This window comes from Chlamydotis macqueenii, chromosome 3 (genome assembly GCF_036417535.1).
Source record: "Chlamydotis macqueenii isolate bChlMac1 chromosome 3, bChlMac1.mat, whole genome shotgun sequence".
NCBI classification, from domain to species: domain Eukaryota; kingdom Metazoa; phylum Chordata; class Aves; order Otidiformes; family Otididae; genus Chlamydotis; species Chlamydotis macqueenii.
In genome coordinates, this window is record NC_141558.1 from 123,511,163 (window position 1) to 123,532,377 (window position 21,215).

General features: G+C 40.9%; 1 protein-coding gene across 1 annotated transcript; it reads right to left on the reverse strand.

Annotated features, from left to right (window-relative positions):
- Window positions 1-1,458: 1,458 nt before the first annotated feature.
- On the reverse strand, window positions 1,459-19,760 carry PAPOLG (poly(A) polymerase gamma). The gene is made up of 22 exons (XM_086744679.1): window positions 19,351-19,760; window positions 16,577-16,735; window positions 16,434-16,500; window positions 15,694-15,775; window positions 15,502-15,611; window positions 15,256-15,309; window positions 14,018-14,129; window positions 13,284-13,373; window positions 12,531-12,669; window positions 12,305-12,377; window positions 12,102-12,222; window positions 11,699-11,783; window positions 11,242-11,295; window positions 9,520-9,639; window positions 9,072-9,181; window positions 5,527-5,648; window positions 5,274-5,437; window positions 4,260-4,366; window positions 3,969-4,183; window positions 3,035-3,106; window positions 2,384-2,440; window positions 1,459-1,557 (listed from the first exon to the last, which is right to left on the reverse strand). The coding sequence occupies exons 1-22, from the start codon at window positions 19,758-19,760 to the stop codon at window positions 1,459-1,461; spliced, it is 2,622 nt and encodes an 873-aa protein (XP_086600805.1).
- Between the last annotated feature and the right edge of the window lie 1,455 nt (window positions 19,761-21,215).

Sequence of the window (21,215 nt, forward strand, 5' to 3'; positions counted from 1 at the left end):
GGTCTTGTCAGTAGGGTTTTAGGTGGATGCTTAAGGTGATCCAAGCTCAGAATTGCTGTTTAAGCCAAGCAACTCATTTTAAAAGAATTCAGGGGTATCTGTTTGCCCACATAGCAAACTGGGACTTCAGCTGTCAACGCAGTTTGCGGACTACACTATGCAGAGGGCATTAATGCAAAAGCCTTGAAATACTAGATGCAGGAAAGCAGTGTTCCTAGTCTCCTCAAATTTACTGTAGCGTGACATTATCATTTTGTGGAACACATTTTTGTGGCGCTGCTCCCCCGCCTTACATTTGGTTTAGTAGTTTGGGTTTTTTAAGCAGATCCCATCTGCATTGAAAAAAAAAGAGACTGAAGATTTTCAATTTCTCTTTCAAATACAGTATTTTACAGTACATACAAAAATACTCTGGGGAAAAAACATACAACTTCATTTACAAAAACACCAAATTATAAAAAAGTTACAATAGAGAGATAGCATAACATTCGTTTCATATGACCAGAATTTCTCCCCACCTCTCGAAAACCCTAATGCTCTTAACTGGGTAAGCAGTGTTAGCAGTTTACAGAACCGGAATTAAGACTACGAGAAGTTTTCATGTAGCCATTTCAAACAGCTTTCAGGGTTTATCTGAAACCACTTTCTGCATGCCAGTTGCTTTCAAGATTGCAGCTCGCAGGCAGGTAGTACTGTCACAACAGCCTCGGCTGTTGCAACGGTCAGGTACGTCTTCAGTTGTATGTTCAGAGTCTAGCTTTACTACCCAGTGACAACAACCTCAAGTCTCACGCTGGAGCAATCTTAAGCCAAAAAAAATCAGATAACATGGCATAGGACGCATCTATCATCTCCACACCTTGGTAGCATCCTCTGCTGTATTTTCTTCAATATTTAAATTATTTACGGGCCTCCATGGGAGGCAATACTTGTGTAGTGCATGTCTGTGCTAGACAGTGGAAAGCTACTAGCTGGGGAAGCTGAGCACCATTGTGACAGATGCACAGGAGTGTATGTGCCAAAGGGGAAAAATAATTTAAGATAAGAACAATATATGCACATCAACTAGGAAAGCACAAATGAATACAAGCACGTTCATAGACGCTTGAAATCAGAATGTGGTTGCCGTGACTGGTTAACCCTGTTTACGTACATTCTGAATCCAAGTCACAGGACAGGTTTGGTTTTTTTTCTGTGGCTTTTTCAAAAGCCCTTTCAGCTAGTGACAGCATTAAGACTTCTAAAAAGACTAATACGGATAACTGCTACGAGAACATGCAAAGAGTAGTTCAAAAGCAAGCAAGCATCTAACAATACTATAAAATACGACCATGATTTTAACTGGCCAACTGCAGTACGGCAGCAGTAACCTTTCATGCATTGTTAGTAACTACAATACAGGGTGATAATATGGACTACTGAACAAGTGATTATCCTCTTCACCCCAAGAGACACCAATTACCCGTTAAGGGTAAGCTTGATGGATCTTTTAATAATACAAATACTATTTGTTGGAACAGGAGATGATGAATCTGGTAGTTCTTTACTGGAAAGCCTCTACAACACACAAGAAATGCCACATAAGGGAAAAAAAAAAGGATGTTTTAAATTCAGTAATTCAGAAGTAGCAGCAGATAAACCCTTTCCTAGCTGAACAGAACATAATTTTTTGTGTACCAAAACAGTATGGCCCAAACCCAGATATTTACAGAGAAGGATTTTTTTTTTTCACCACACCACTTCTTTAGTTACCACCAGTTTTCCCCTCTGCACACTTCTTTCCTGGCATCAAGTAAGATAATTATATTCGGGGGGGGGGGTGCAGAAATAAGTTGCAAGGTGCTCAACAGCATAAAAGGGGAAGCTACCATTTTTCTCTGATCCACAGATCAGGAAAACAGAGTGTCTCTACTGACCAGGTTACTTCCAGTCTTATAACCCTCAATTTCACAACATTTTACATGACACAGAAGAGTTAAGGCCACTTATACACTTCAAAGATTCCAAGTCTTGTCACAAAAATCAGTATACAGGTATTTTAAGATAGTAAGAGGTCAGATCACCTTACAGGAGATCTGCAAGGAGTACAGATCTTCTTGTTTAGGAAAAAAGCCAATCAGGAAACATACCGTGTCAGTGTTTGAGTACACGGAAAGATGATTTTTCAAGTTCAATAACTTGGAAACTTTGGCTTCACTTTTGTGAGTAAACCTGGAAGGTCATTGTTCAGCTATTCAATTTGGTGAAAGCGTGATAGGGAAAAGCTTGCTGACTACTTCGACCCACCAAGTTTACAGGGATTAATAATACATAAATCTTCGTACAGAAAATGAAAGTCCTAGTTTGGCTTTACCTATGAACACAGAGACACAATAAATAATACCTGTAATCCTGTAGTTTTGACAAATGGAATCAGCATAGCTTTTCCTCCAAAGACACCCTAGAAAAGCCAAAAGGGATTTATTAGACCATATTGTCAAATTCATTACTTGAGAGACAGCAAGGTCTGGCAGCTAGGATACTTAAAAGCTAAATACATACATGCATTGACAACCTCCATCTCTCTCTCTCTCTCTTTTTTCATGTCTTATAAGCACACATACAGCATTTCAGGTATTTCAACCTTCACTCTACCAGCAAGACCACTCTTGATTTGAGGGTGTGCCCTCAAGAGTTTATGCTTCAGTAGCAAGCTACACTAAATATAGAGCTCTTTATTCCGTCTTTGAGAGGCCAAATGCTTTAGCCTTTATAGTCATTTTCATTTACATGAGTGAATAAAGTGGTTTAAAAAAATAAAATCTGATTTCAGGCATGGCAAGAAGCTAGATAACACCAAATCATTAGTAGTAGCATTTAAAAGATAGGTCATACAGGTGTAATATTTGGGAAATGAAGACTGAAAGATACTAAAAAGCATATTTTTGTTTGCATCAATAAACCTGTACAGTATTTATGTGAGGTAGTCTAGGCACTAGAACAGTCCATTCAGCTTTTCAGTTAGTCTACTGAGTAAAAAACACTTCAAAATTACATTGCCTGCAGATCTTCCCCTGATATCTTCAGGATGGCCACCATCTTTGAATGCCAAACTCTGTCCAGTTAACTAGAAGAATAGAATACACAGGCTCAAAATAATTGCTATTCTAAAAGTACCTTCATATTTGAGTACAGCTTCCAGTCAACATATTAAATGTATTAGTGGCCATTCTTCAAACAACATTTAGACAAGAGTACAATTACCACACAGGAATCTCAAGCCTCTCAAGAAGTCTTACTTCCCAAACTTTGAAATCTGTACTTGAAATACGCAATATTAGGTGATAGTTCTGCAAGTTGATTCTTTACAAGTGTCAAAATTGAGATTTTCTAGTTGTTCTTTGCCTCTGCCTCAAATCAGAGGTCAAGCCACAAGACCAGCTATCGAAGGAGACTGATATATAGCAATAAAACAAATCAAGCGTTAATCTAAAGCTTCCACAAAAACAAGATTTATCAAGCAACTCCACACTGTCATTTCAGCAGTGGACGACCCATTGATTCCTAAAGCAGCAAAACTATCAGTAGGCATTCAAAAGTCATCTGCCAGAAAAAAAAGATTAGCTCATACTTTTCAACTTTTAAGATTCATATCCTCTTCATTTTGAGGGTGTTTGTTTTTTTTTTTTCAGAATTGAGCCAGTTCATTCAGCAACTGGTCAGTGCAGTAGTAAATACATTAGTATTTAGAAACCCTGCCAGCAGCCCAGAAAGTCACTCGTGCCAGATCTTGGAAAAAGATTTAATAGCTATACATTACATCCAAGACAATTTCTCATATCTACATCCTAGTAAGACTATCATTGTGCTGAAATTTAGATTCCTGAATCCATTTGAGGTGTATATGTGTGCTTCTTAGTTATTTTGTATATTCTACATCAATAATTAATACTACTTCAACCCTCCCTGGCTTAGTCCCCCTTCCTTACCTTTTTCCCATCTGTTATTTTTTGGGGGCATTCTTCTGAGGTAGGGGAATTGGATCCTTTAGATGTTATATTCTTAAGATCTTTCATTGGATCCTCACTTAATTCATGGTGTCCTTGGACAGAATGTGCTCCCCATTGAGAAATTCTGTCATGTTCTGGAATAGCCCAGCCAGCTGAAGGTCCCGATGTTCTTACTGCAACTGTAGCCTCCATTTCTGTAGGAGACACTGAGCTTTTAGAGTTCAGCCATAAAACGGAAGACCGCATTCCACCCACTACCTCAATACCTACTTGAATTAATAACAGGCGTGGAGAGTCCCTTAGACAGTGATGGCACAGCTATACGAACTGTCTTGTCTCTGTTGTTAGCGCTATTACATCTCTGATACACAGCATTTCTGTAAGAGCCAGACGCTAGAGTTACCAAAGGCTAGTTTGTACAATACTATACATCTCATTTCCAGAAGGTTCATTCAAGACAGATGTCTCTACCTTCATACCTCATTGTTGCAGCTCTACTAAACAAATGAACTACAGGCAATCTAGCACAAGATCTTTGTTTTGCTCAACTTTGGACTGCAAATTTAAACTTAAGCAATTTCTTTAGTGAGTCTATGTACTGGTGCTGTCTTCCAGCTTACTATACCCAGCACTCTACGCTGCTTTTAATAAACGTATCTGCTCTACCCATACTTGCACACTTGTTTTTTGCCTGCTACTCCTACGCTACTAAACAGTCTGAACAAAGCAGGCATTACACATTTGGTACTGTTGGGCTATTATTCTCAAGATTCCATACTCATCCTGTGCTCAAGTAGTTTATGGACAAACCAACTTCCCAGGAAGCACCAGATTCTTTTAGTGCCCTGACTTGTCATACTGCTCTACTAAGTCAGTGGCAGCTGTAGTCTTTCTGCTATCAAGCTCAGCACTTCATTAGAACTTAATACTGCTTGGCATTAACCACTCTTTTTGTTAGAAATAAGTTAGCTACACATAAAATACTCCAGTTTCAAGTTACTCACTAACCTAAAGGGATTTATATTCAAGACTAAATTATTTCTCTGGTATCAAGTTCTTCTTCAATCCTATGCATTTATGTACATTAAATTAGTTTTTTCACGGATTTCTTCAACCCATCTCCCATCACGTGTCCAAAGGAGATGCCAGCTTTCTTCCTGAAGCCATTAAAACCCTCCACATGCTTATGATCCACATGGATTCAAACAAGAAATCCTAGACCTCATTCACATTGTGAGCCAGTTAAAAGCAGCTTCTTCATGGTTCTAAGGTTATGGTGCTAACCTTTCTGTTTCTGGGGTGTCCGATTTAGTAGTCTTATTTAATAGAGAGGAATTATGTGGTGTTCTCGAGTCTTTGTTTCTGGAACTTTCAAAACATCTTCCGCTTAAAGAAATCCTTTTGTATTGAAGCCCATCAGCATTTTGCCTACTCTCTGGCGTGTTTTGCTGAAAAAACAGTTTAAAAAAAATGTAGTCTTCAAGTAATTATTAAAGCTAAAAAAAATATTGCCAGAAAAGTCAAGTTATTATTGTACCTTCTTTCTTTTTTGTAAAGTTTCTGTGGGCAATAAATAGTGGAGATGCTTTCTCTTCACATGGGCTGCATCAATCCTCATGTCTTCCGTCAGGATGTTGAAGTTGTTAGCCTGCCTGTAAACTAACATGACATTTAGCGTTGTAGCTCAGTGGGGATGTCTGCAGTAGGTATTTGTCAAAGTTACATACGGTTTCTTTAGAATCAGCAAGTCTTTCAGTCTGTCCAGCTGCAACGAAGAGCAAGAGGTTTCCAGCCTAACTGAACACAAAATGCTACCCAAGCACTCCACACAGAGTCTCAAAAAGATGAAGGTGACCTAAGAGTCCCATTTCACATCCAGTACAAACGAGATACATAACAGCTATTTAAGTGCAAATATGCATTTATGTGCTCAGTTACAGCTGTGGTTTGCTAATCATGCAGCTCACATCTGAGCTGATTTTAACCTCAAGGAGGTAATACTCATCAACCATTAGTTTTCTGGTTGAGAACAGATCTAAAGGACTTTCTGAATCAATCCAACTGTGCACAGCTGAAGAGAGACCAGACACCTTACTCAAGATCAGACTAATTTTATTTTATATTTATGTGGTGATTGTAGTTTTTTTCTTAGCAGTTCTGTAACATCACATAACTTCTCAGTTTAGATGTTAAAATTTATCTGTCTAAGACGACTGGATTTTAGGGACATCTAACTTACCAGAATCATTACAATTTCAACAGGTTTTTCTTAACTGCCTGCAAATAGCCTTTTACACAACTTTAAAATGCTATACTAGTACAGCAGTCAGTACAGAATTAAGTCACATTTAAGTAAACTTATGCTCATGATAGGCCTCTTAAGTAACTGGAAAGTCAGTTTACTAACATACAGAGTGGGAATCAAAGTAAGGACATACAAAAAAAAAAAGGCTTATAAGTCTTTCTACAGGAGGCCTAGAGGCAAGATAAAAGCACAAATGTGAACATTCACACCAATATGAACAGTTGCTTCAAAGTAAACTCACTATTTTTATGTAAAAGTGAGATAAAGTTCACTTAACAAAAGCCTTCCAAACACTGAGCCTTATATATTTGAGCCCATCAACTTGAAGTTAGTCTGTACCCTCTAAAAATATTCTCTCAAAGTCGAGGCACATACATGATAAAAGCTTTCTTGCACATAACTACTGGTCACTCCCCCATTTGCCACAGGATTTTCACTCCTGTCCTAGTTTAGTCCCACTCAGCATCAAGCTGCACAGCCTCTTCACTCACTCTCCCCACCCTCTGAGGGAACAGGGGGAGGGAGATAATGTAGCAAAAAGCTCAAGGTCTGAGAGAAGGACAGGGAGAGATCATTCTGGTTACCGTTGTGGGCAAAACAGACTCAGCTTGTGGAAAACTATTTAAATTTCTTATTAATAAAACCAAAGCAGGATAACGAGAGAGAACAAACACAACTTCTCCCTACCCCTCTCCTCTTCGTGGGCTTAACTTCATTTCCAATTATCTCCACCTCCTTCCTACCCACCCTCACCTCCCCAGCCCCCCTCAAGCAGCACAAGGAGGGAACAGGGAATGGGGGTTGCAGTCAGTTTGTCACATGTGTTTTTCTGCCATTCCTTCCTCGTCGGGGGAAAAACTCCTCACATTCCTCCCCTGCTCCGGTATGGGGTCCGTCCCATGGGCTGGACTCTTTCAGAAGCTGCTCCAGCGTGGGGTCCTTTTCCACAGGGTGCAGTCCCTCAGGAACCCGCTGCCCCAGCGGGCTCTCCACAGGCCACAGCCTCCTTCAGGCCTCCACCTGCCCGGGTGTGGGGTCCTGCACGGGCTGCAGGTGGATCTCTGCCCCTCCGTGGGCCTACATGGGCTGCAAGGGGACAGCCGGCCTCACCACAGGCTGCAGGGGAATCTCCAGGAACCAACATTACTGCTCCCCCTCCTTCTTCACTGACCCTGATGTCCACAGCCGTTCTCTCTCACAAAAAAAAAATACTTAACAATCAGCTCAGGCAGATGCCTCTCAGGTTCTCTTCACAAATTCTTTCTTCACTTCTCTGAAATGGGCCAAGTTGGGCCCAGACGGCCGCCCAGCAGGAGGCCAGAGGGTGAGGGCCGCAAGGCCCACATCTCCCCCTCTCTGCTCCCCACTTCTTCACTTCCCCCCCCCCCCCCCATTAAATACGGTATCACAGAGGTGTTATTGTTGTCTCCAGTCCTGGCCAGCAGTGGTTCTGTCTGAGTCCACCAGACAAAGGGGAAACTTCTAGCAGCTTCTTGCAAAAGCTGCCATTGTAGCCCCCCCTGCTACACAAAACCAACACACATCTCAAGAAATATCTTTTCTGTTCCATCTCTCTGGACTCAAACTCTAATTTTGAAACGTACTATAGGCTGTGCGTCACTAAATTAAGTGCACACAGCTATACTAACAAAGTCTGTGCATAGAAATAAAGGATTTGACAGTAGTTCTAGCCTCTTAGCAGTACATAAACCTTGTTGATATAATTTACATTTGCCACAACACACAGTGCCAGTGGATGTAACGTACAAGTCAAACACCAGTACAGATAACAGCTCGAGTCTGAGGAAGTTGCCTTGCCTGGCTTGAAACTCGGATGAGAGTTTTGATGCATTTTGCTGTGCTTCTTCTCATATCCCAAAGCATGAGAGAAAAAGGAGGACAGGTTTTACTGCATTTACTCATGTTATCTGAGCAAGACAACACACTGTTACGATAGAAAAACTCTTTGTCAGTGCTAACAAACACTTGAAGGAGTCTACTGTTTAGAACTTTGTCCAAACACACTTGTCACTTCAGAAGAGTAACCTGATTTCCTTAGTTCTTCATTATAGCTAGGCTTGAGCCCGACAGCACGCGAGCACTTCTGAAAGGCACAAGAGCAGTCAGCTTGGGAAGAAGTAAACAGATTACGGAAGAGATTTACACTTTCAAATGACACCTTACCCCCAAATCCCTTTATTCTACCATTATCTAATTACATTTGCAATATTACTTCATTTCTACATCTGTCAAAAATAGTAACTCAAGATGAACATGAAGGTTCGCATGCAAGACTGCATGTCATGACAAGGTGACAACTCTGACTTTCCAAGTTCTGGGATCATACCAGACACAAACTGGAAAAATACTGTCAACGGGCATTAGCAACTTACTTTAGAGCCCGATCGAGTTAATTCCCACTTTCAAAGTTCAGCAACTGACAACTGTTTCTGACAAGGGTAGCTACACCCAGTAAATGGACATTTGACTGTCCACTTCATGAAATCAGTTCCTTTGTGAGTGTGTTTACTACAATCTGCTGAACTGTTATTTCACATATGGTATACAGTGTATGACTGTAGTACACACTTTTGTTTCAGGATGGACTTTACTAAGTGTCAAAATAGAACATTCTTAAAGCTAATCTTCTATATGTTGCTCTCTATAGAAAGATCTAATAGCTCATACCAGAAGAAAGCACAATTCACTTTGTGAAGCAACTTCCACTGGAATAAAAAAATGAAACCCTGTAAGGCTGGAGCAAAATATAGGCTTACCGGTGTCTGTGAACGACTGTATAACATGTGTTAAATCAACATGAACCCTTTCTGCGTTTTCCACTTTCCTAAATACAATTCCAAGAAACCACATTGTCACATGCCCGCTCCTAAAAAGACAGATGGATAAGTTATCATTCATGCACAAATGCCAGTTATTTAGATGCTAGCATCTACTCTCAAGAAGGGATTAAGCAAAACAGTTTCGTTGTACGCAGCAGTTGAAGATTGGAGTCAGCCCATGCTTAAGTTCTCAGAGTACTTCACTCTTAAGTTCTCCCTTCTTTAAAAAGATCTTACATGCTCAGAACCTTGCCTGTCAACGTCATACCTACAAAATAGTAGGCACGTAACTGAACGTCTCTCACAGATGAGCTGAGGTGAATGAATATAAAAAGTTCCAGTACATTGGCCAAACTGTATTTCAGAAAAATAACGAAAAACTCACTGTTTACAAAGTTCTTGGTTGCCAGGGAAAGACTCTGTCTTTACGTGTACAGTCGTTATAAACTCATTCCTCTCCAAATTCCCAACGAGTACACGAATTTTAGATTCAACGAGGCCAGTCCTAATAAGGACAAGAGATATTTAGTCATTTTAAACTGTATACAGCACAGTAGCTATATGCCTTTTTATAATACAATGCTAATACAAAAATGTTAACCCATCAATAAATAAGAAGTTTCATTCAGCTGAGCAGGTACCAATGTTTTTTACATCACACACACTGTAGTTTGAGATGTTTCCAGTGACATTTGAGCTTTGAAGTTTCCAGAGACAGATGTACATAATTTTAACTTGTACTCTCAACAACTCAGATGCTTCAGCCTATAACCTATGATGATAATATCAACAAGATGAAGATCCCAGCACCTCTGGCTGCATTTTCAAGTGCAGCAAAACTCCTTTTTACCCCAAAGATCAAGAAGAAGAGCAGTTTAGAAAAGGCTGAAGCACAATTGTTCATTTACACTTGACTAAAGATCCAGTTTTTCCTGGAGATTGATCAGTGAAAAGAGTTTACCCTCTTCTGGTCAAATTGGAAAATATAGTTCCTTTAATAAACAAATGATCTAGTCAGTCTCATCAGAAACCTACCCAAGAAATGAACCATGACCACAAAGGCTTTTCATTTAAATAAAGTATGGCATTTTATTGTTTTACCTAAAACACTGCTTACTTTGAAAGCAGTCAGAAATCTGTATGTTCTTCAAAAGTATCTTAAGCTGATGAACAACAGATGTGCTGTTTGTTCCCAAATTCATTCAAGAGTTGGTGAACTAAACTTCTTGTTACAGCAAACTGAAATAAGTTTATCTTCTGCTTTTTAGTTTTCCCAGGTGCAAAACTGAGCCCCATTTGCCTCCATTTTTGTCACTGCAAAACCATCAGCTTTCACTGGAGCCAGAACTTTCCTCATCCTAATAAGCTTAGTTCACTTGAAAACATTTCACATTAAAAATTACCAGAGCAATTTAGGAATGAGTTCAATTTAGTCCTCAATTAAATATTACATCCAGTTAAAAAAAAAAAAAAAAAAAAGAGTTATGAAACTAAGTATTCTAAGGCTCTAGAACAGTGGTCTTCAAAGTAGGGCGGGGGTGGAGGGATGTATCCCGGGGAGCGCATGAGGCAGTCCATGGGAATGTGGGAAGAAAATATTAGAATTTCAGTGATGTGTATGTAACTTGTAAATAAGTAGATACATATTGCAAGTAGATGTTGAAGCTTTTTTTGCCAAATGGAGTGCGTGATCAAAAAAGCCTGGAGGGCCACTGCTCTGTAGGTCAGTAAAAGATCTAGCTCTCCAGTGTCCATTACACATCTGATTACACTGAATAATCTGTTTGCTTCAACATCTTCCTAACTGAAGTAGTGTTGGGTAAGCTGTCTCCTGAGATGCCTTGCATCTGCTTCTCCAGATGATGGAGAGCATCTGACCGTCAGGCACACTAACCCGCTTCGTTCCATCTCATCATGACTCAGGTCTTTAGGTTATCTTCTTGAACAGCAACATGTATGTTAACTTCCCTTCACAAGCAAGCTTTTAATTGTGCTTGCAAACTGTACTTAACTTGGTGCTGTATCCCGTGCCTAATTGGACAGTTTAATACTGTGCAACATCAAATTGAGTTGAATGTTTTGAACTCACTTTTAAAGCAAGACTTACCACTTTAAGTGACGCTCTTCAGTAGAGGCACTGGCAGTTAGTACGATGTAATGTCTAGAGAGAAGGAAAATAAATAAAGCTTAGGACTCTATATTCCTTCAAGTGAAACCAAAACTGCCCTCAGTGTATAGAATACGACTTCCAGACAAGCCAGATTGTATCCAGTATTCAGCACAGTATATACTGAAGAAAAACTTACTACATCCTTTAGAATTGCATTCTGCTATATTCTAAAGATCATAGTTGATTTTTTTTTCTGATAAAAAGCAGTGTCAGTGGCATAACACATGCCGGTTTTTCTATCTTCCCTATACTTATCCTTACCAAAATTCATATAAAATTACCTCCAGTTCGTGAAAAACTAACACTAATGCCATCTTCTTTTTAGACTACAAGTTACAACTTGTTATGCTAACCAGTAAGTAAATAAAGTTCAGACAACAGATTTCATACATACTTGTACTTCTGGAAGAAGTTCAGTGGTTCGAAGAGCTTTGACCACTCTGATTTTCCATGAAGAATATCATTTGTAACTGCAAGACCTACAGTTAAGGTTGAAAATCATATTACCGTTGTGTTTAAGACTAGCAGAGCATGATAGAAACTTCACAAGATAAAGGTTTTGAACTGTAATTGACAGATCAAAATGCAGGAATTCCCTTGACACAATGCAGGTCGTCTACAACAGTTCAAAGTAAAACTGGTCCCTTATTGTCTGCAACAGGTGTACTCCCCAGAGATTTGTTCTACCTAAAAAGGCAGAACACCTCGTGGAAAATAACCAGTTCAGATAGCGGGGTTTCATATAGCAAGAATTATACTTTTTAATCGGTTCATAAGCATAAAAAAACCCACTTTACCGCGTTTGAACTCCTCTACTATTACTGCTCGCGTTGATGCGGAGACATTGTAGGTGGAGTTTTGCTGTGGGTAGACTGGGGTGATGATCGGCATTACGTGATACCGGTCTGATGGGTTCACCTATGATGTCAAAACAATTTTGCTTAGCATCAGTTTAGGTCAGAAGAAAGTTTAAAGGCTTCTGAATTCAATGCCTACATACCCTGGGGTCCCATACTGGTAGATTAAGACTGCTTTCTTCGGGTTCTTTCAGCAGTACAGGTTTTGGCCATTCCCTGTATAGAAAAAGCCAGTAACTAAATGCCCATTTAAAACTTTGCAGTGTAATTCAGGGTAGGATTGAGTGTTGTCAACGTAAATCTTATGTAAAGAACTACATCTAGACAGGTTACTTCTTCATGCAAATTAAAATAAACAATAGCTCTTACCACTTTGAAAAAACCAGGAAGAACTTGTTCACGAGAGTGGAAGCCAAAGCATTCGGGTAGAGCTGACACGTTCTTGCTACCAGCATTGCCCAGGAGACCCCACCAAGAAACCCCAGCATGTTGGAGTAAATGCCACGTCCTAGAACAGACATGTTGTAGTTAGACCATAGTCTTTCAACAACCAAGTATATTCCTTCAAATTTACAGCACCGATTTCACTGGCTATAGAATACTTAGTACACTTCAGCCTCAAAGTCAGTTATTTTTGCAGTGCAATGAGGCCAAAATTGTTGGTCCTTACAGTGATGAGAAGAAGAATCATTACCACACAACTTCTCCAAATACTGCTACTCTGAAATTTGCTTACACTGCCACAGCTACTGCTTCACTCCAGCTTCCCTTCAGAAAAAAAGTTCTTACATTCTTCTAGCACTTGCTCCAGCCATACGTGCAAATGGGATTTTCTTATTCCTTATGTATCAAGCTCTTATACTTAACTTGGCATTTTTATAATTTGTAGTCAGGTTCCTGATAAGCAACGTCTTGTAGGCACTCCCCTCCCCACTCAACCCAATTGAAAAAACACACAGCATCTACGACAGGGACAGACCTTGACTCTAAAAACAGTTTTTAGTTTAAAAACTGTCATTTAAACAGCTATCCAGAGCTGAAGTACTTGTAGTGCTCTTATTTTTTCAGCATGAGGAGGCACCTCTGAAAAGTTTAAAGATCATGAACAATTCCATTACTCACGTTTTGCCCACAGTTTAATCGCATGGAGCGCGAGCTGGAAGTTCTCTTTATTTGGCACTAGGCGCAGTATTTCGTCAGTAACTCTGCACCCTGTAAGGAAAGCGTTTGAGTACAGAAGTTCCTAGTAACAGCTACAAGTCAGTTTTGTGCTATACTGGATGAATAGTTTACACTTTAACATTCAAGTCTAGGAAAACAAGTTTGGATTACTTGCTTTGCATTACCTTAAAAATGCTAGATGACATAAAACATTCAGTATCACTTCAGGTAACGGGTGCCCTTAGCAGCATTTTCCATAATTTAAACCACAGCCAACAATTTTTAATAAGGCTTTTCTACAGAATTCCAAAAGCTGACTTTCCTTCGACAGCCAGGAACAATTAAACCAGTCAGTGTTAAACAGAGAGCAAGTTAGGCTTCAGGTATTTTAATTTTTTTTTAATTAACTGCAACTCATTTTTCTCTATCAAGTGCTCTGCCTATTAATCTGAAGCAGTTTCTGTGGCAAACTGGAACAATGCACACACCCTGGTCAAACAAACACTAAATACAGGCCTATCCAAACACACAACTCCTTGAAACTTCTAAATTTAAGCCCATTCACCACCTCCTCAGATCTCAAGTACACAGGAGATCAGTTTCTGCATCTCGTACAGAAATCTTGGGTTGTGTAATGCGCATTCTGTACCAGTTTTAGTAATAGTTTCTTTTTAAAGGTGTGTAAATACGCTTACCATTTAAGCTCCGTATACATCTTATATCCAGGCTCCTCAGACACGACTCATCCCTGAGGTCAAGATAATCAGGAACAGTTTGCGCAGATAGTCTTGCGAACAAGAGATCGATCTTAAGAGGAAAGAAAGTGCCAACTGTGAGTTCGAATGCCGCACTGTTTGCAAATAGCACACTAATCCGGGACAGTAAGGCAAGTCTAAAAAGAGTGGTTAACATTTGTATTCAGAATTATGTGACTATCGATACACCTCCCAAGAGATTTATTTGCCAGAAAACTCAAGAAAATTGCTAGAAGTTTCATATTTTATTTACAAAACCACCCTTTCTTTGTAAGCTAGGAAAAAAGAGGTTTTGTTTTTCTTAAGTTGAAAAGACACTCTAAACTTAGAATTTCCATTCAGAAGGAACTTAAAATCAATCACAGAACTAAGACATAAGTTCAATCACCTCAACTATACTTCAGCAAAGGAGAGAGCGTTTTGTTTATGCAGTAAGCCCTTTTGATCCTGAAGTATCTGGTTTTTAGCATAGTCTGAGGCAAGAAAATTATTCTGAGAATGTCTGTACCAGATAAAGGCCACAAAAAGGCCAGTGAATAAGTGTCTTCATGACAGTTCTACCAAGCAGTAACTTGCTCAGGTACTACAGCACGCAGGTCTTTCTTCACTGCAAGGATTCCTGCAGCTGACAAGTCTGGGCAGGACTCAAATGAGTACTTTTACATTTTCCAGATCGTTTGTCTCATGATCGCTTCATTTTTGACTTGCAACAAAACATTTCGTCTGCTCGCACGATTCGCACTGTGAACTACACACATCCCTCCGCAGAAAGCTAGCTTGTCGGAGCGAAGCAGAGTTAGCAAGGACACTGCCTCTACTCCCACTCTGCACAATCCTTGTGAGATAAATGCTGTTCAGGTAGGCTACCCTGGCCTACAGTACAGGTTTGGAAGAAGATGTCCCTGATGTTCCCATGCCTGCCAGGCTTCCTAAGGGCTTATTTTCCTATAAGCTCTCATTTTATTGCAGTGTCTTCTCCTGGGATAGATTGTGGCCAGGCTGTTCAATTACAGTTTTCTAAATGTACTTTAAGATACCAATAACCTTCCAAAATAGCACAGTTACAGGTCCTTGGAAAAGTTGACTTATTCCAAAGCAAAAAAAAAAAAAAAAAACAAAAAAAAAACCCACAAAAAAACCCCAATTTACTCACTTAAAGAGAAAAATGAAATGTTTACCTCAATGCCATCAAACTCAAACTTGACAACTGGTACATATGCATCTTCAACTGCCTATAAAGGAGAGGATAACTGTGTAAGGAAACATCTTTCACTACTTTAATCTCTTTCTTAAACTAGAAGGTGCTCAGAAACAAGTTATTTTTTAATTTTGGCTTGTAAGACATTCATTACTAATACAAGTCTTTAACATCAATATTCTTAGTGCAGAAGTTGCACAGCCTGTCAAGGAGAGATCTTACTCACTCTTAGATTTCTTATTTTCTCCTGATGTTTTAGTTTTTCAAAGAATGACTGAAAAAAATCTGATCTTTCCACATGTCTGGGGGCAACACAAACAGCATCGATGTCAGCACCTGCAAAGAGATTCCATTTCTTCTGTTAGTGCTGGAAGTCACTTTCAAGCATTAAAACCATGACCAGCAATCAAAGTCGTACCTTTAGTGTGTACTCCAAGTCTGTAAGAACCAAATGTAATTAATCTGCCACCAACATTTGCTACTACTGAAGGGGGAAGATTCTGTGGATAGAAGAGAGAGAGTTTACTTTAGAAGATAAGATACACGTTGACCTATGTGCAAGTTCAACTAGCATATAAATTACTTAGAAAGACTACAACGGCCTCCGTAAACAAGGTCTTCTCACTCCTGTACTGAGTTGTTAGTCTAATAGGTTGATACTGGTTTTCTGAACTGAGTGCTTGCAACTCAAAAAGATGAATAATATAGCAATCCGTTCATTAATTTACACAAATTAAGACCTATTATTGGTCTTCCCTGCAGCAGACTGCACATAAATATTAGCGCAATCTAAGAGCTATAAAAAAAGGCAAGTCTAGTGTAACGATTTCAAACTAGATTGAGTGCTGTAGGCTGTCTGGGGCAAGATTAGTGCCCATTTACCATCTATCTCACCCCACAATATGTTGTTTCAGCTTTGTTAACTGCTACCAGTCAATGGGTAGATCCACTTCACAAATGTATTCAGTGCCCCAAAGACTTCAGGATCTTGATCTGAAGTATCTTTCATACCTCATTTCAATGGCAGTTACTACAGCTCTACTTGATACTTAAAAAGAATGTTAAAAGTTGAATTTTAGCATAAAACATAGCAGTAAGGCATTTAAAAAAAATAAGGCTTCAGCTGTTTCGATAAGAACATATTAAAAAAATCTTTACCTTGCTCTGACCAAGTTCTGAAATCCATTCTTTGACCAAGGTGTTCAGTTTACCAAGAACAACCAGCCTGTAAAGACAACTCATGTTAAGTTTGCCTTTAAAAAAAGGCTAAGAGGGTAACAAATTCTGCCGTCTTGTTATACCTGTGATTCAGTTGTTCCTCATCTTCAAATAGCCCAAATGGCTTCATCGCTTCAACCAGCCTCTCAGTATGAATGTAATCTATATTCTTCGGAGAGGCCAAGCTAATCGGGGAAGAAATTCCATACTGCCTTTGAGGCTCGTGCTGCAGCCCAGAAGTGCTATGGGAGAAAATGAAATATTAAAGACTTCATAAAAGAAAAAAAAATACCCTTCAGCTTGTAGGTTTCCAGATCACCTTCTGCTCTTTTACCCGGCATGGACAAAAATGAGACAAAAAAAAATCCTGCTTATAATTTTTAGATAACTCGACGTAGCTTAGCAGTCATAACTACTTTTGGAAAAACCATTTGTGGATATAAGAAAAGATCCAAGTTGCTACCATCTTAATAGCCCATATTTGCATTGCTCTAGACAGTTAGAGCTGATCCCCAGGAAATTAAGAAATCCATTTGAAATCCAGTTTGAAATCCACCGAGGGTGACACTACATACAGGAGAAGTTTTGGACACATTTCAGTATTGTATCAGTTTTGATTCTGATTGAAACTGATTCATATCAGTTTTTGATATTGCCATCAGCTTCCTGCTAACAATAAAGACGATAATTTAACACTGGCTTCTTCTAGTTAAATGTATTTGCTGTGCTTCTACTGATTCTGGAAGGGGGTTGTAGTTGTAGAGGACAGGCGTGACATGGCGGGACAACATTACATTAAAAGCAGCATTGTAATTGTTTTTTTGTTTGGTTGTTTTTTTCACACCATAGAACCCTTGCTTAGAAAGGGAAAAATGAAGGGAAAACCCCTGTTTTGCATTACCAGCTGAAACCAGAAGAGAAAAAGGAGCGGGACAGGAGGCAAGAACTGTACTTAATGGATCAAGGGTCTCTACAGAAACACTAGCGGCAAAAAGGGGAGACACATTCAAAAGGTCTATACAACTCATCATACTTGTCAAAGAGTCGGTATCCAGACCCTAAGGCTAAAGGGATTAACGGTGCCGTTATTCAAACTGGATATTTTTCTACTTCACATACAGACAACTTCAAATATTAGCTGGGTCGGTCAAGAGACGCTTATAACTATTGAAGGTATCTGACCCATTTGAGCTGGAATGGGATTGGGAAATGCTCAACGGACAGCTTCAACACTCGATTTTAAAAAAAGCCAGCTTATTACAGCTCCTTATTTCTAATTATTGCCTTTCCTTTTCCATTGAAGGAAGATGGATCTCTGTCTCAGAGAAAAGTTACTTATGTTGTACAGCTTGCACTTGAGATAGTTCGCAGAAAACAAGAATGGGTTTTAGACTTAGCTAACATTCAAGAACTTTCTAGTGTACAGAAGGCCACCATCTGCTTTTCATTGCCTCATTCTTCCTACAGAGACTATAATTAGAGGTTGACCTAAAGGACAATATCAGTTAGATATGTCAGACATTATCAATATAAAGTTGTTTTAGTCAGTAAGAGATATTTTTAGTTGCATGCATGTATTACTGAAAGTTTGATCTCGCAACTTAAAAGCTGAGGAAAGGGGCACTTGGAATTTTTTATTGAAAGAGTGATTTATGCCCAATAAAATTTGTTCCCCTTTTGGAATATAAATTTTTTTGGGGGGGGGAGTCGGGGAATCAAAACCCGAAAATCTTACTTTTCTCTCAAGTGTACCAGACTGCCCAGCACATGCAAACAAGAGATCTTGAGAGATAAAGTACGACACATGGCATGCTACTGATTCATTCATCACCCTTCTGTTCAAATGAGAAGTTTAATATTTAGCCAGCTCTCTTTTTGTCCACCAGTGGACAGCTCCGACATATTTCTGATCTTTCCTATTAGGTTATATCCTAACTTTACACAAGAAGTTGCCCAGAGAGGCAGTAGATGCTCCATCCCTGGAAACGTTCAAGGCCAGGTTGGATGAGGCTCTGAACAACCCGATCTGGTTGGAGATGTCCCTGCTCCTTGCAGGGGGGTTGGACTGGGTGGCCTTTGAAGGTCCCATCCAACCCAAACCATTCTACGATTCAAAGTTAACGGAAACGGATTTTTGGGGGGGTTTTGCCACTCATTTAGCTTCGAAAAGCGAGGAGCCGCTTCTGCTGCACGCTCGGGGGGACATGGGGGAAGTTTACGGGGCGATATGTTGGGGAGGTTGCCTTCAGGCCTCAGCGCAGCGTGCGAGCGTTCGCTGTGGGGCGCGATTCTCTGATTTATGACGTCAGCAAGCTCGAGCCAGGGAGAATTCCATCGCTCCAACCCTCTCCCCTCCCTTCACCGCTTGGGAGGGGGAATGACTGGAAACCAGCTCCTTCAACCACCAAAAATTCACAGCACAAACCGAAAGAACAACGGGCAAGCCAAAACTGAAGAAAAAAACCCGCAGCTCTGTGACGTTCGCCGCAACGCCGCCAGCTCCCCCTTTCACTCCTAATCGCATAAATCCACGCTCAAAAATAACCTACGGCCTCCCGCCGGCCGGTTAAACCACCTTGTTTTCGCCGCCAGCATTCAGAAAAAAAAGCCGCTTTTTTTTTTTTTCTGCCAAAACCGGACCCGCAACCCCCGGCCCAGCCGTTGCCAGGCGACGGCGACAACAGCGCAGGGGGCAAAGGGGGAACAACCAGGGGCTCCGACACGCGGGGCTGACCCCACGGAGCCCCTCCAGCCCCGCCCTGGCCGGGAAAAAGGTTTATTATTTATTTTCAGCGTGAATTTTCCCCGCCTTGTCAAACCGCTCCCGGGACCCTCCCGCCCCCACCGGACCCCTCACGGGGTGTCGGCAGAGAAAATCGCCCCTCGGGGAGGGGGAGGCGAGGGAAAGGAGCGGAGGAGGAAGAGGAACGAGGAGGACGGGGGCCGCCTCACCCGCAGCCGCACGTCTCCTTCACGGCGCACGGCGGCATTTCCCCCGCACCGCACCGCACCGCACCGCACCGCACCGCGCAGCCCGCCCGACCCAACCGACTGACTGACTGACTGACTGACAACTGCCGCCCGGCGCCTCGCGCCCCTTCTACCCCGCCTCCCTCCCGACACGCACTGCGGCGCTCGGCCAATGGGGCGGGCCGGGGCGGGCCGAGAACACCTCCCGAGGGGAGGGGCTATGCGGGAGGCCACGCCCCCTTCGCCGGCCCGAGGCGGCGGCGCCCCCTGGCGGCGCGCGGGTGACGCCGTAACCATCCTCCTCCTCCTCCTCCTCCTCCTCCTCCTTTCCCGCCTGAAGCTCGGGGACGTTCCCCTTCCTGACAGCCTCGTTCAGCCAGAGCAGCGATAAAAAAAAGACCAAAATTCCTCGTGAAATCCCAAATTAATTTGTCCTCGCCCAGCGAGCGTTGAAGAGCGAGGGAAGCATCACTTGGCCTAAGATGGCGTCGGGAGGATTCAGCGCGTGTGGTCGGTGACAGCAGGTAGTGCTTGCTGTGACTTACCGCCACACACCATTGTGGGCCAACATTGTCTCACAAGCTGGGCATCAAAGCAACCAAAAAACCCCAAGAATATTCTCCTTGCTCCACGGCGATTCCCCACTTGCATCCAAGCGTGCAAGAAGCTGAAAGTAAAGTTGATTAAATCTGTGGGGGAAGAAAAAAAGTTGCTTCCCAACTGTCTTGATATCTTGTCGTGTCAGAGGTTTTCTGTGAGATTAGCACATGCATCATTTCTGTGCTTTTTCTGGGTCGTCTGCAGTGCCTTTTTTAGAGTAAAATACATTTTGTCTTGCAAGATACTTTGAAGAAACACAGACTTCACTTTTGTCCTGAAGTTTCAACAAACCAAACGTTTGGTGCTCAGACACGGAGGTACTTTTAGCAGGACAGCCTTACCTGCCTTTCTCAAATAAATTCATGCTATGGAGAGTAAAAAATGACTTTATTTATTTATTGAATATTTGCATGGCAGTTTTTGTGCTGACATTTCAAAGTCATTTTTGACTTTGAAAATCAGATGCTTCTGCAAGAAGTTACATTAGTAAAGCAAAATTAAAAAAAGGTTTTCAAGCAAATTTCTGGACTTTTTTTTTAAGTTCTAGTCATGCGCTTTTTATTCTCAGAAGCTTATAATAGTTTTCTTCAACTTTTTTTATGATCCTCACAACACTACTGTGGTCCTAGACTCGGGGAAACTGTTGTTTGTATACTGCCTCCTGTTCTTTTCTCTGATTGCTACCTTCTATTTTGTGCCAGGAAAACACTTGCCTTTATTTTTGCCCAAGTTTAGGTGGCTAATTAGCCAAAGATTGTTTTAAAATCTGTTTCTGCTGCATGCTTGAGTATGGCAATGGTGGCTGCGTTTGCCTACAGGTGTAAGTGGTGGAGTGTTTTTAATGGAGAGGTGATACCGGTCTTTAAATCCCCTGCAACACTTAGAAAAAAATTAACAGGTCTTCAAGCACCCAAGTTTCTCCTCAGGTGCAATTCTAATGTTAAATGTAAATGAAGACTAATCAAGCTTAACTTCCTTGCTTCAATCACGTAAGCTATTAAATGAGGAAAGGCAGTAGGTGCCTGAGAAACAAAGGGCATTAACGTTAGGGGAAGTGAGATGGCTGGGTTATAAGTTCTTATAGTGACTAGAGCTCAAATAAAGAAATAATTTCCTTTTTTTTTTTTTTTTTGGATAACGGGACAGTTATGA